This window comes from Cajanus cajan, chromosome 2 (genome assembly GCF_000230855.2).
Source record: "Cajanus cajan strain Asha chromosome 2, NIPB_CcT2T_4, whole genome shotgun sequence".
Lineage (NCBI taxonomy): Eukaryota > Viridiplantae > Streptophyta > Magnoliopsida > Fabales > Fabaceae > Cajanus > Cajanus cajan.
Genome location: NC_138518.1, coordinates 12,538,133 through 12,552,070, shown reverse-complemented (window position 1 = coordinate 12,552,070; position 13,938 = coordinate 12,538,133). Strand labels below are relative to the sequence as shown.

The following is a 13,938-nucleotide window of genomic DNA, read 5'->3' as shown; positions in this document are numbered from 1 at the left end:
CTCCCTAGTGGGGATTTGTACTGCTCTATAAAAAAGAGGGTCAAAATAATTTCTCTCAAATTACTTTCACAAGGTTTGTTTCTCTTCCATTTGGATTCAAACATGTCCTTTTCTCTCCCTTCCTTCTTCTTATGTCTTTCATTTTATTTTATATTTTTTCACTTAAAAAACCATTTAGATACAAATCTAAATTCTATTCAAATACAAGTTCAAAAATCTTTTTGAGAGCATATCTACAAGGAAATGTTTTGTTTTTATTAAATAAACTCTTAAAAATACTTCAAAACTTATATTCAAACAAAAATTTCTATTGGTAGAATTTTTTTAAGTAAAAAAAAAAAAACCAAAAACTGATAAACATGTATTCAAACAAACTCTTATCAGAAAATTATTAACCCAAGATAATTTTCATTCATGGGCAGAATCAATCAAGAAGGATTGAAGGGAAGGAGAAAGAAAGGATGGGTATTGGAGGGTTGATGGTGAGTCTGAAATCCAAGATAAAGGGTTTGAAGATGAAGAAGGCTGATTATGACAAGGTGGAGAAGAGTGAGAGCATGAGAATGGAGATTAGAAGCAAGAAGGCCAGAAAGCTCATTGAAGAGACCCTCAAAGTGGCTGATTTACCCAAGTCAAGAAGGACCAGAGCTTGTTCATTCTGATGCTTCTTTTGTTCTTAAAGTGTTTCTCTTCAATTTATTTTGTTTCATGCATCTTATGTTGTTTCAATGAGGTGTTTGTTATCCTTTGTTTTTGTGACATGTCTCTGTCTCTGTCTCTGTTTCTGTTTCTTTCCATCAACCACATCCACCAGAATCTGGAATTTGGATATCATGGGAAGAACATGTGTAAACTTTTCTCGGATAAAAATGGAAACAGATTAGAAGAAAAAATCTGGAAAAATAATTTATTTCTTTATAAATGATATATGTCTTGTATAAAAAATAATCTTATTCAATTAAAATAAAAGTCGGACCACAGTTGCATACGGACAATTTTTCTCATTTAAGTGCTACAAAATTGTTTTTATTAAATTTCAGACCGCTTGATTAGGCACGCGTCTTTTATCTTGGTATCATCTAGATATTCAAAAAATTTAATCAGTTTTTTTTTCTTTTTTATTTTAATTTAATAATAAAATATAAGAAATTCATGAAATCAGTTTTTATAAAAAATAAAGTGATAATTTCAATCACAACTTTATATTTAAGCTGATAATCCAACTCTAATCCCTTGTTAAAAAACACCAGAATTTAATTATATATACTAACTTTGATAAATATTTTCTGTACAGGTAGGAGGGACGGCCACCACCCATTCGGCCACCGAATGGCGGAATCAGGTAGCCGAATGCCAATCGGCCACCTGGATCGGCCTATCGTCACTTGCTACCTTTAATCAAGTAATTAGGGGATAATTAGTCAGGTAGGGTGTATTACCTAATACGGTAAGTATGTTGTGAGGCCCATGGGGTCCAAGGCCCATAAATGACAGTATAAATAGCTCAAGACAAAAGGTAACGTCACTGTTCATTAATTATCCTAGAGATTCGAGCTTGTCCTGAATTGAGCGTAGGAGTGCCTTTTGCAGGTACCAACCCCCTCTTCAGCGTATCGGATTATTGGGTTGGGAGTCTCGTTCGGCCTTCGGACTACTAGAAGACTTAGTGTGCCCTTCAGACAGGTACATTTGGCGCCCACCGTGGGGCCGAACCGAGACGATCTTAGAAGATTAATCGAACAAGACAATGGCGATAACAAGGAGGACGAACACGGTAGATCAGCAACACGAAGAAGAACATGTCGAGGTGGTGGATGAAACCAACCTTTCTGAAATCGTCCGTCTATTGAAACAAGAGATGGAGGCTATGAAACAACAGCGAGAAAAAGATGCTAGGGAGCTTTCGGCCTTGAAAGCTAAGAATGAGGCACTAAGGAATCAAGACACCTCATGGAAACCTACTCAGGTCACCAATACGCAAACTCAAGGGTCGCACCAGTCCCATACGATCCATACATCGGTCCCTCGTGCCTCGGAAGTAGCTCCTGAAAAGCACCCTTCGGCCTTACCCACTGTCGGTCGGCCCGCAGATTTGACAACTATCGGCTCACACCGACACCCTTTCACCCCCTCCATAATGCAGCTCTCTCTTTTGGACAATTGGAAATCTTTACCATTGATAAATATGATGGTACCACTGATCCTGATGAACATCTTGATGTTTTTCTTACGCAGGTAACCTTGAGTACTACGGATGATGCTGCATTGTGTCGCATTTTCCCCACATCCCTTAAGGGTAGGGCGTTGAGCTGGTTCACTCGGCTACCCCCTAACTCGATCGACTCATTCAATACTCTGTCATCTCAATTCACAGTTCAGTTTGCAACAAGCCGTCCTCATAGCTTGACATCTTTGTCGTTGGTTAGCCTTCGGCAAGATAAGAAAGAATCGCTTCGAACTTTCATGGATCGGTTCAACAAGGCAGCCTTGGAAATCCGAGATCTTAACCCGGCGGTAGCACTTCATCACCTGACGACGGCTTTAAAACCAGGGCCATTCGTCAATAGCCTATGCAAGAAGCCTCCTTCAGATATAAATGATCTGCGCAGGAGGGCGGATAAATATATGCAAATGGAGGAGTTGGCCGAATTTCGAAATCAGGCCCGGGCTGACCACTCGGCCAAGCCCGAGAAGCCAATCGAACAGACATACAGGGGGCGAGGCAAAGAAATAGCTCTTCGGGACCGACCCGTGCGAGGTCCCAAATACTCCAATTACACCCCTCTTAATGCAAGCCGGGCCGCGATACTGGAGCAAGCTTTGGCAGCAGAAGTGTTGGCGGTTCCAAAGAGAGCTTCCACTCCGCCACGCGCCGATACCAGCAAAACTTGCAGGTATCACAGAAATCGCGGACACTCAACTGAAGAGTGTGCCGCCTTAAAAGATAAAATTGAAGATTTGATCAAGCAAGGCAAGTTGCACAATTTTGTGGATCGGCCAGCTTCATATCGTTCCCGCTCCTCGTCCCAGTATCGACACAATGACCGGCATGCGCAGGATCGGTCTGATAGACCTCGGCGCGAGCGAAGTAGGTCGCAAGAAAAGAGAGATGATTCGGCACCTTCACGTCGGAGGGTCATAAACACAATCGCAGGTGGATTTGCGGGTGGCGGCTCGACATCTTCTGCCCGAAAGAGACACCTTAGAGCTATTCGTTCAGTCAATAATGTGGATAGGCAACCTCCCCGACGATTACCAACAATAACTTTCACTGATGCTGATTTTCAAGGCATCGATCATGAGCAAGATGATCCAATGGTGATTAGCGTGGAAATTCACAACTGTATAGTAAAGAAAACGCTGGTAGATCAAGGCAGTTCGGCAGATATTTTGTATTGGAATACCTTTAAATAATTGGGTATTTCCGAAAGAGAATTGGTCCCATATGACAATCCTTTGGTCGGTTTTGCAGGGGAGAGGGTGAACACCAAAGGGTATATTAAGCTTTTCACTCGTTTTTGTTTTGACGAACAGGAAAGCAGGGAAATTCAAATAAAATACATCGTGGTAGACGCTCACACATCTTACAACATTCTCTTGGGACGACCATCGTTGAATATGCTAGGCGCTGTTGTGTCAACTCCGCACCTAGCAATGAAGTTCCCTTCTGACAAGGGGAAAATCATCACCATCCACGCCGACCAAAAAGCTGCTCGGGAATGTTATTTTGCTAGCTTGCAAGTAGCTCCAATAGAAAGAAAATCAAAGTCCAAAAGGGTTCATGTTGTCAACTCTTCGGCATCAGTTGAAGAACCCGTTTGGGATCTTGACCCAAGAATGAATGATGAGGAACGTGTAGAGCCGGTAGAGTCAAAAAGAGAGCTACAGATCGGCTCAAATTCGGCTCAAGTTACATACATTGGTGCCGACACATCTGAAGAAGACTGTTCTATTTTGCGCCGGGCGATAATGAAAAACAAAGACCTTTTTGCATGGACACCTTCTGACATGCCCGGCATAGACCCCAATATCATGTGTCATAAGTTATCAATTTGTGCCAAAGCGAAACCGGTTGCCCAGCGTAAAAGGAAAATAGGAACCGAACGGAAGCAAGTAGTGGAATCAGAGGTGTCCAAGTTGCTAGCAGCAGGATTCATTCGAGAAGTTCACTACACCACTTGGCTAGCAAATGTGGTAATGGTGAAAAAGCCAAACAGAAAATGGAGAATGTGTACTGATTACACTAATCTCAATAAAGCATGTCCCAAGGATGCTTACCCACTCCCGAACATAGATCGGTTAGTTGACGGTGCCTCCGGCCACAAAATCCTCACCTTTCTCGATGCTTATTCGGGATACAATCAAATCCCCATGCATCCCCACGACGAAGAAAAAACAGCTTTCATAACTGATTCGGCCAATTATTGCTATCAGGTCATGCCCTTCGGGTTAAAAAATGCAGGTGCAACTTATCAGAGATTGATGAATAAAGTCTTCCGACACCAAATCGGTCGAAGCATGGAGGTGTATGTTGACGACATGGTTGTTAAATCCCACGACATTGCCCGCCATGTAGTTGATCTTGCTGAAGTATTCCAACAATTGCGCCGGTATGATATGCGTTTGAACCCTGAAAAGTGCGTGTTTGGGGTAACAAGTGGAAAACCCTAAACCCTAAACCCTAAACATGGCAATCGTCAACATGGTAAGTCCCAAGAACCTTAAGGAAGTCCAGAAGTTAGCAGGACGCCTTACTGCGCTATCAAGATTCATCCCCTGTTTGGCCGAAGTAGCCAAACCCATTGTAGGATTGTTGAAGAAGATCAAGAAGTTCGAATGGTCTGAGAATTGTGAGGAGGCTTTCAAGACTTTGAAGGAGCGCCTCGGCTCGCCACCCATTCTTTCCAAACCGGATCCCGCGATACCAATGATGGTTTATTTGTGCGTATCAAACGACGCAATCAGCGCCGTTCTGATTCAGGAAAAGGAGGAGCAACAACCTATCTACTTCGTCAGCCGAATGTTACAGGAGGCCGAGACCAAGTATCAGCTTCTGGAGAAGATGGCACTTGGGCTCATTCATACCGCTCGGCGCCTCAGGCAATATTTTCAGAGCCATCGTGTCATTATCCGAACCGATTGCCCGATAGCTAAGGTGTTGCGAAAGCCAGAACTAGCAGGACGGATGATGGCGTGGTCTGTTGAGCTATCAGAGTTTGATATCAGCTTTGAGCCACGAGGTCCGGTTAAGTCTCAATACTTGGCTGATTTTGTTAATGAATTGCAACCGAAATGTCGTTTCGAGAATGACGTGTGGACCATGCACGTGGATGGCTCGTCAAACAGTCAAGGCAGTGGTGCAGGCATAATTCTTGAGGGACCGACAGGAGTGACCCTGGAACAGTCTTTACGATTTGCGCTTAAAGTGTCGAATAACCAGGCCGAATACGAGGCACTATTGGCAGGATTGAGACTCGCACAAGAAATCGGGGCTACACGATTGATATGTTGGATCGACTCGAAAGTCGTGTCAGAACAAGTGAACGCCAATTTCCAGGTGAAAGATTCAGGCCTACTGAAATATTACCACTTGTTTCACAGAATGCGCAGCACTTTTGAGGATGTCCAAGTGAAACACACGCCGAGAGAACATAACGAGAGGGCCGATCAGTTAGCTCGGTTAGCAAGTAGTAATCGAAAACCCGGACAGCTACGAACCACACTTCACCTTGATCTCGCTACTCCAAGTGTAACACCGATCGAATGTATGACGATCGAAGAGCCTACACACACCTGGACAACGGAAATAATAGACTACCTGGAGCTTGGCAAGGAACCATCTGACCATGCGGCTGCCAAAAAACTCCGAACTCAAGCAGCCAGGTATTCGGTTGTTGGGGGACAGTTGTATCGCAGGGGTTTCTCGGTGCCTCTTTTGAAATGTATCGATACGGCACAGGCGGATTATGTCTTGAGAGACGTTCACGAGGGCATATGTGGATCTCATTCGGGAGGGAGGACGCTAGCTATGAAAGTGCTTAGAGCAGGTTTTTACTGGCCAACTCTCAAAAGCGATTGCATGCGGTTCGTCAAGCTTTGTCTTTCATGTCAAAAACATGGCAATCTTATCCATGCCTCGGCTGAAGAACTACACAACATAAGCTCGCCATGGCCGTTTGCAATATGGGGAATGGATATACTCGGACCATTCCCGATAGCTAAAGGCCAATGCAAGTTTTTATTGGTTGCTATGGATTATTTCACGAAATGGGTCGAGGCCGAACCACTCGCCAGCATCACAGCCGCTAATGTTCAGAAGTTCTTATGGAAGAACATCATTACTCGTTTCGGCATTCCACATGCTCTCATAACCGACAATGGTTTGCAATTCACCGACCAAAAACTCAATCGATTTATCCAAGATCTCGGCATTCAACACCGATTTTCATCGGTCGAACATCCGCAGTCCAATGGACAAGCCGAAGCAGCTAATAAGGTGATACTTACTGAATTAAAGAAGCGATTGGGGGACGCTAAGGGAGCTTGGGCCGAAGAATTGTTAGAAGTCCTGTGGGCCTATCGGTGCACGCCTCAGTCCACAACTCAAGAAACACCTTTTAGGCTAATATATGGCACCGATGCCATGATCCCTGTTGAAGTCGGGGAACCTTCCTTTCGGCGGCAACATTTTGATGAGACAACCAATGAAGTATCTCTCCGAGCCGAAGTCGATATGATTGACGAAGTACGAACCAAAGCTCAAATCATAGCCGAAGCTTGCAAGCAACGAATGGCTCGTAGATTCAATTCAAATCTCACCAAGAGAAGCTTCAAGGAGGGAGACTTAGTCTGGAGAGTCCTGGGACCAGCAAGACGTAATCCACGGGAAGGCAAGTTGGCAGCAAATTGGGATGGCCCGTTTCGGGTCCGACATAGCCTTGATAACGGCGCCTACAAACTTGAAGAGCTTTCTGGCAAGATCATCCCCAGAACATGGAATTCATCTCACTTGAAGACATACTACAGCTAATCGTTGTAATCTGATCATAATGTACTTCCAAGTTGCACTCTTTTCCTTGATCGGTTTTTTCTCCCCTTGTAAAAAAGTGAAAAGGGGTTTTGGCCGACAAGGTTTTTAACGAGGCACATATCAATAAAGTACACTTTATCTCATTGTTTGTTTTTGCCCTCTCGGAAATTCGCGCAAAAGGCTTCCCTCCCGAGTTAATCAACTCGGCCAAGGATGTGCCTCGGAAAATCACGTTAAAGGCTTCCCTCCCGAGTTGATCAACTCGGCTAAGGATGTGCCTCGGAAAATCACGTTAAAGGCTTCCCTCCCGAGTTGATCAACTCGGCTAAGGATGTGCCTCGGAAAATCACGTTAAAGGCTTCCCTCCCGAGTTGATCAACTCGGCCAAGGATGTGCCTTGGAAAATCACGTTAAAGGCTTCCCTCCCGAGTTGATCAACTCGGCTAAGGATGTGCCTCGAAAAATCACGTTAAAGGCTTCCCTCCCGAGTTAATCAACTCGGCCAAGGATGTGCCTCGAAAAATCACGTTAAAGGCTTCCCTCCCGAGTTGATCAACTCGGCCAAGGATGTGCCTCGGAAAATCACGCAAAAGGCTTCCCTCCCGAGTTGATCAACTCGGCCAAGGATGTGCCTCGGAAAATCACGCAATTCCGAGTGAATTCACTCGGTCTTGCTCAAGAAAGCAAGCAATTCCGAGTGAATCCACTCGGTCTTGCTCAAAAAAGCAAGCAATTCCGAGTGAATCCACTCGGTCTTGCTCAAAAAACCAAGCAATTCCGAGTAAATCCACTCGGTCTTGCTCAAGAAAGCAAGCAATTCCGAGTGAATCCACTCGGTCTTGCTCAAGAAAGCAAGCAATTCCGAGTGAATCCACTCGGTCTTGCTCAAAAAAGCAAGCAATTCTGAGTGAATCCACTCGGTCTTGCTCAAGAAAGCACGCAATTCCGAGTAAATCCACTCGGTCTTGCTCAAGAAAGCAAGCAATTCCGAGTGAATCCACTCGGTCTTGCTCAAAAAAGCAAGCAATTCTGAGTGAATCCACTCGGTCTTGCTCAAAAAAGCAAGCAATTCCGAGTGAATCCACTCGGTCTTGCTCAAGAAAGCAAGCAATTTCGAGTAAATCCACTCGGTCTTGCTCATGAAAGCAAGCAATTCCGGGTGAATCCACTCGGTCTTGCTCAAAAAAGTAAGCAATTCCGAGTGAATCCACTCGGTCTTGCTCAAAAAAGCATTTCCATAATTTGTTCGGAATAAGCTTGTATTAAAAATATTAGCATAAAAACGACAAGTGTTAAAGCGAGAAAGATTATACGAATCAACAATAGATCAAAACGGCACAATATGGTGCAACATGCAAAATATCATTTCATTTAAAATGGAGACTCTATCGGCCCCTTGATACAAAAAGGAAATCCTAAGACTAATTTTCAGGGTTGTTCACTGGATCATCCTGAGCAGAAGACACAATCTCCCCCTCTGGTTCGGGATTTGTCGTTTCCTCCTCCTCTTCACCAGATGACGCATTAGTATCTCCATGCTGGGGGGCATTTTCTGTCTCGGCATCATCTAGGCTCTCCCCTTCGGGTATTTCATCGAACGGCATTAATGACCCTTGATAGAAATCTTGAGTCATGTCGAACTCGAAGTCCTCAGGGAATTGGCCGAAATGCTTGGCTTGCCGAACGACATGTTTAAACCCAGCCTCGTGCTGAGCAACGATCTGCTCTTTCGCCTGTTCCTTCAAGCGATTATACTCTTCTTGCGCAGCCTCTAGACGACGACGCTCTTCGTTTGCCGCCTTTTGCAGATTCAGCCAAAGAGTGTCATTTTCACGCCGAACTAAGTCCAAATCGGCAGCTAGTGCACGATTTTTCGCAGTAATCTCGGCATTCGTGGCAATAGCTTCGGCCGAAGTCTTCTCGGCCTCCTCTAAACTTTGTTTCAGCTGTGTCACCTCGTCGACAGATTCCATGGCTAGGTGATGCGCCATGGCAATGGAGCGAGTTTGCACTTCGCAAAATAATCTCCACTTAGTTCTTGCATCCAGAGTAGCCAAGAACTCTTGCCCGAAGGGAGATATAGCATCAGGCCGAATCATCTCCTCGGCCGACACGTCGTCACTAAGAAATGCCCGAGACATAAACGGAGGGGGCACCACAATCACAGTCCGATTGGGCGACGCCTCGGGCACGGACTTGGCCTTTTTGGCCTGCTCTGGACGATCCTCGGGGCTCTTTCTTTTGTGGCTAGCCTTTTTCCCTTTGTCCTTCTTTTTCTTACATTCCGGAGGAGGAGGAAGTCGGTCATCGGTATCCTTTCGGGGGGTGCGAGCAGGGTCCGAGGTGCCTACACCTCCAGCTTGTCGGACTTGCTTTGCCCGAGCCGCAAGAAGTTTCCGGATGTTCAACTCATCGGCACCGCTGGTCACCATGATTCCTGCAAGAATAATGAGGTAAAAAATCAATAGGAATTAAACACATTCCAAATAGGATAGATAGCATACCTATCAGGTCATTCCACCAACGGGAAGATTCAACAAGATTAATCAAAGCCCTAGTCGGCAAGCGCCGAGGAAGGCAAAGTAATAACTTCAGGTCACTTCGCTCTTCGGCCGTCAGCATCTTCTTCGGCACCACGTCGTAGGGCCGAGGGGCACGAGTCCAGTACAACGGGAACAGACTCTTGTCATCCTCCCCAAAGAAAAAGCGTCGTCCATTCGGCCTGATGGTCACCCGGAAAAATCCCGCTTTAAAATTCTTATATGATGAGGTGAAACTATCCAACAGTTGTCGATCGCCCACTCGGCTCAAGGAGAGCCACTTCGCCAATATAGTTGGTCGGGACGAGTAGAAATACATAAAGAGCAGCGGAGAAGGCTTGATGTGGATACACTTACACAAATGCTTAAAGCCTTGCAATTGCGCCCAGCTATTCGGGTGCAATTGAGTAGGAGCAACATTCAGCACCTTCAACACCCCCATGGTAAACTCATCAAACGGCAGCTTTACCTTCAGGTCCCTAATGAGGCAGTCGTACATATAAAAGGACTCCATCTTTGCGCCACTTTGATCTAAACAAACGATGTCTGGGTTCGGGAAGGCATTATTTCTGCACGACCGAATTCCGATCGGATACGGCTCCTCCTTAGCGTCAAAATTTAAGCATTTTGTATAGTCCAGCAGGTTCGTGATCATAGTGGTGTCTCGGTAGCGCGAGTAGTAGGAAGTTACCTCCCCATTGACCCACTCGAAACCGGGCACATCAGAGGGACCGTATCGCTGCCGATTCAAGACACGCTTCATCTTTTCCTGAACCTCTCCACTAGTGCTAGTAGAGGTTTCCCCCGAAGAAGAAGCACCCTCATTCGATCCATCGGCATCAATCGGCAACCGAACGGTACTTGGATGACTTGACTCACTGGACGATGTCCCCTCGGATGACGACGACCGGGAGCTGTCGGCCGAAGAGCTCGTAGAAGTATTAACCATGATTATAAAGCTTACCAATTTCTTTGCAGAACAATTCCTAGTCGGATCGGCTTCGGAGATCCTCGGCTACCCCAATTCGGTTGAGAGCAATACGTGTGAGTGGCCCTACCACTCCCCTATTTATAGGCTCATCAAGTGGGCGGGAAAATTCAACTTTTGAATAAATGTAACCGTTTGATCCACACGATCCAACGGTTCACCTTACCAGAACCACTATCTCTATTTTACCCTTAATGAAAGCTTCATCTTTCTTCAAGGCTGGGGGGCAGTGTACAGGTAGGAGGGACGGCCACCACCCATTCGGCCACCGAATGGCGGAATCAGGTAGCCGAATGCCAATCGGCCACCTGGATCGGCCTATCGTCACTTGCTACCTTTAATCAAGTAATTAGGGGATAATTAGTCAGGTAGGGTGTATTACCTATTACGGTAAGTATGTTGTGGGGTCCATGGGGTCCAGGACCCATAAATGACAGTATAAATAACTCAAGACAAAAGGTAACGTCACTGTTCATTAATTATCCTAGAGATTCGAGCTTGTCCTGAATTGAGCGTTGGAGTGCCGTTTGCAGGTACCAACCCCCTCTTCAGCGTATCGAATTACTGGGTTGGGAGTCTCGTTCGGCCTTCGGACTACTAGAAGACTTAGTGTACCCTTCAGACAGGTACATTTTCTTTTTAATTTGACCATATAAGAACAGATTAAATTTTGATATAAAAAAGGGTCATAAATAAAAAATTTAAATTCAATAAAATTTTCTCTTTTATTTACTTATTGATATTTATTGCGTTTTTTTTTGTTACAAATTATTTTGTAAGTCTAGATTAAAATAAAACATTGACTATTTTTAATATTTCATTCAAATCCCAGGTAAAGTGGCAGTGAGATATATATATTATACAGGCATAATTAGATAATTTTTTCTATAACTATAGCTAAGAGTACAAGAAAATAAGATATAAAAAAATAAAATAAATATCACTCAAAATTAAAATTAACTTATATATAAATTATTTTTCATCTTCTTTTTAATTGTTGATCATTTGGTAAAAAAACTATGTATATTTTTTGCTTTTAAAGTTTAAGACAACGTTTTACGTCTTAATTAATTTTTAATTTATTTACACATTAATGACTAATATATATTTATTACGGATTAAAAATGAAATAGACCATAATTGAAAACTTCAAAATCATTTTAAGACAAATAGAAAAAATTTATTACCATCTTTGGTTTGTATTAAGTTAAAAGATGATTTTGAATCTATCAAATTTTAATGATAACAAATAAAATATATTATTTTTAAGCAAAGTCAAATATCTACAAAGATATACTATATATCAGACGAAATGTAAAAAATATATATCATCTGTAAGATAAAGAAAATCAGACAAAACATATTATTTGTCTCATTGCATTAAACGTATACTTCTAAATGAAACTAACATTAAATTTCATTAAATGTGTTATTCCTTGACAAATCAAACAAGAAAGATTTCTCGAAACTCTTGAAATCTATTAAAGAGAAAAAAGAAAATATTTGTTAGAAACAAAAAGTAAAATCTCGGATATCACAAAAAAGGCTCTATAAAAGATTGTTCTGCATTGACTTCAACTATTCTGCATTGACATAACTACTACCATGTTCAGTTTAAAAAAATAATGATAAGTAACTTGTTAGATCAAATAAGAGATACACGCATTGCTAAAAGGCATTTAATGCTCACATTAAATGCATTAACAGTAATCTCTAGGATCAGCAAAGAAGACAAATGAAGCAACTCATGAAATATATTGTAAGTTCAACTCAAAGTTATTGTAACCTCATCTTCTCTGAAGCATATTGTAAAATGTTGTACATATTTCTTTGTAAATTACTCATGCTTTCATTGTTGATTACATCAAATCTATAAGAAGTGAAACAATTCTGTAATCATTCACTACTTTGTTGTAAGGGTTGAGCCTGAAGACACTTGTGTGAAAGAATACTTAGTGTTTGAGCTTGTAAAGGCTTGGTTGAAATAATACTTAGTGTTTGAGTTTGGAGAGACTTGGTTAAAAGAATACTTAGTATTAAGCCTGATTGTTCAAAGAATACTTGGATAATTACTTGGAGAGGTAGGTTAAAGACTACTTAAGATTGAGCTAAAAGTGGCTAGGTAAAAAAAATACTTGTAACATTATGAAAATTAGTGGAACTTAATCTGATTGCATTGAGAACTAGACATAGTCTTAGTGATTAAAACGAACTAGTATAAAAATCTCTAATGCTTTATTTGACTCTTCTTCAATGCTTCGTTTGATAAGCTATTTTATTTTCACTGCATAAACGTTTGAATTTTTATATATACTATTCAACATCTCTTCTAGTGTGTCTTTTCTCCCCAATTTGTATATAACAATATCAAACTACCATTAGATAGGAAAAAAAAAAGGAATTTGTAGATGTTCACCCATATTTATAATTTATCTAAAATATGTTTTTGAAGGATGTTAACAACATTTTTTATGATACTGTTTTTATTATTGGTTAAAATTTATTAAAAAATTATAAATTTTAGTAGGTCTCATATTTTATTCTATCTCATTTAATGAGTATTTGATTTAGTGATAAACTCACAAAAATTTATGATTTTCAATAATTTTTTATCAATAACAAAAAAAATTGTTAAAAATAGTGTTGTCAACGTTATATGTTTTTTAATTTATGTATAAATTAACTTTAATAAAAAAAAAATTTGTTTAAATTTCAGTCTTATATATTTTTTATCCTGTGTATAAATTAATTTTAACTTGTACATAAAATTATTTCATTTATTTTTATTTTTCTTGAAAATATTTTTGAAAAAATTTATCCTTGCAAATTCATTTAAAAATGACTCTTCTCAAATATGTATACAATATGACTATAACATTAATTTATTTTTTACAATACCTTTCGAACTAAACCACCAAATCCTCATAAAGTAACAAATTCGTTACATGTAATGTTTAGAATAAATTTTACTTTTCATAGTTTTTCTTCTTATCTACTATAAATATTTTATGTAATAATTAAAGATTAATTTCTTTTGAACTTAAAGAAAATATCATTAAAAAAATTCTTAATGGAATGTTTATGTCTATAATATTATTATGTAAAAAAATATTATTTTTTCATACAGAGTTAAATAAGCAAAGTCTTATTATAATTTGATAAATTCAAAAAAAAAAAAATATATATATATATATATATATGTGAATTTTGATATAAAAGATAATATTTAATAAGTATATGTATAAAATTTTATAATATAAATTAATCAAATATAATGATTATAATTATTATAAAAGTCTAACAAATTTATCATGATTGATGATTTATGATTAGATGAAACTTTAAAACCAGTGCATATACTGTTTTTTCTATGGAAAAAA

At 40.8% G+C, this 13,938-nt stretch overlaps 1 protein-coding gene across 1 annotated transcript; it reads left to right on the top strand.

Annotated features, from left to right (window-relative positions):
- The first annotated feature begins 1,747 nt into the window (after nt 1-1,747).
- LOC145954721 (uncharacterized) lies at nt 1,748-4,671 on the top strand. Its single transcript, XM_083069412.1, has 3 exons — nt 1,748-1,966; nt 2,236-3,363; nt 3,535-4,671. Exons 1-3 carry the CDS (start codon nt 1,748-1,750, stop codon nt 4,669-4,671), a joined length of 2,484 nt encoding a protein of 827 aa, XP_082925538.1.
- Nucleotides 4,672-13,938: the final 9,267 nt, after the last annotated feature.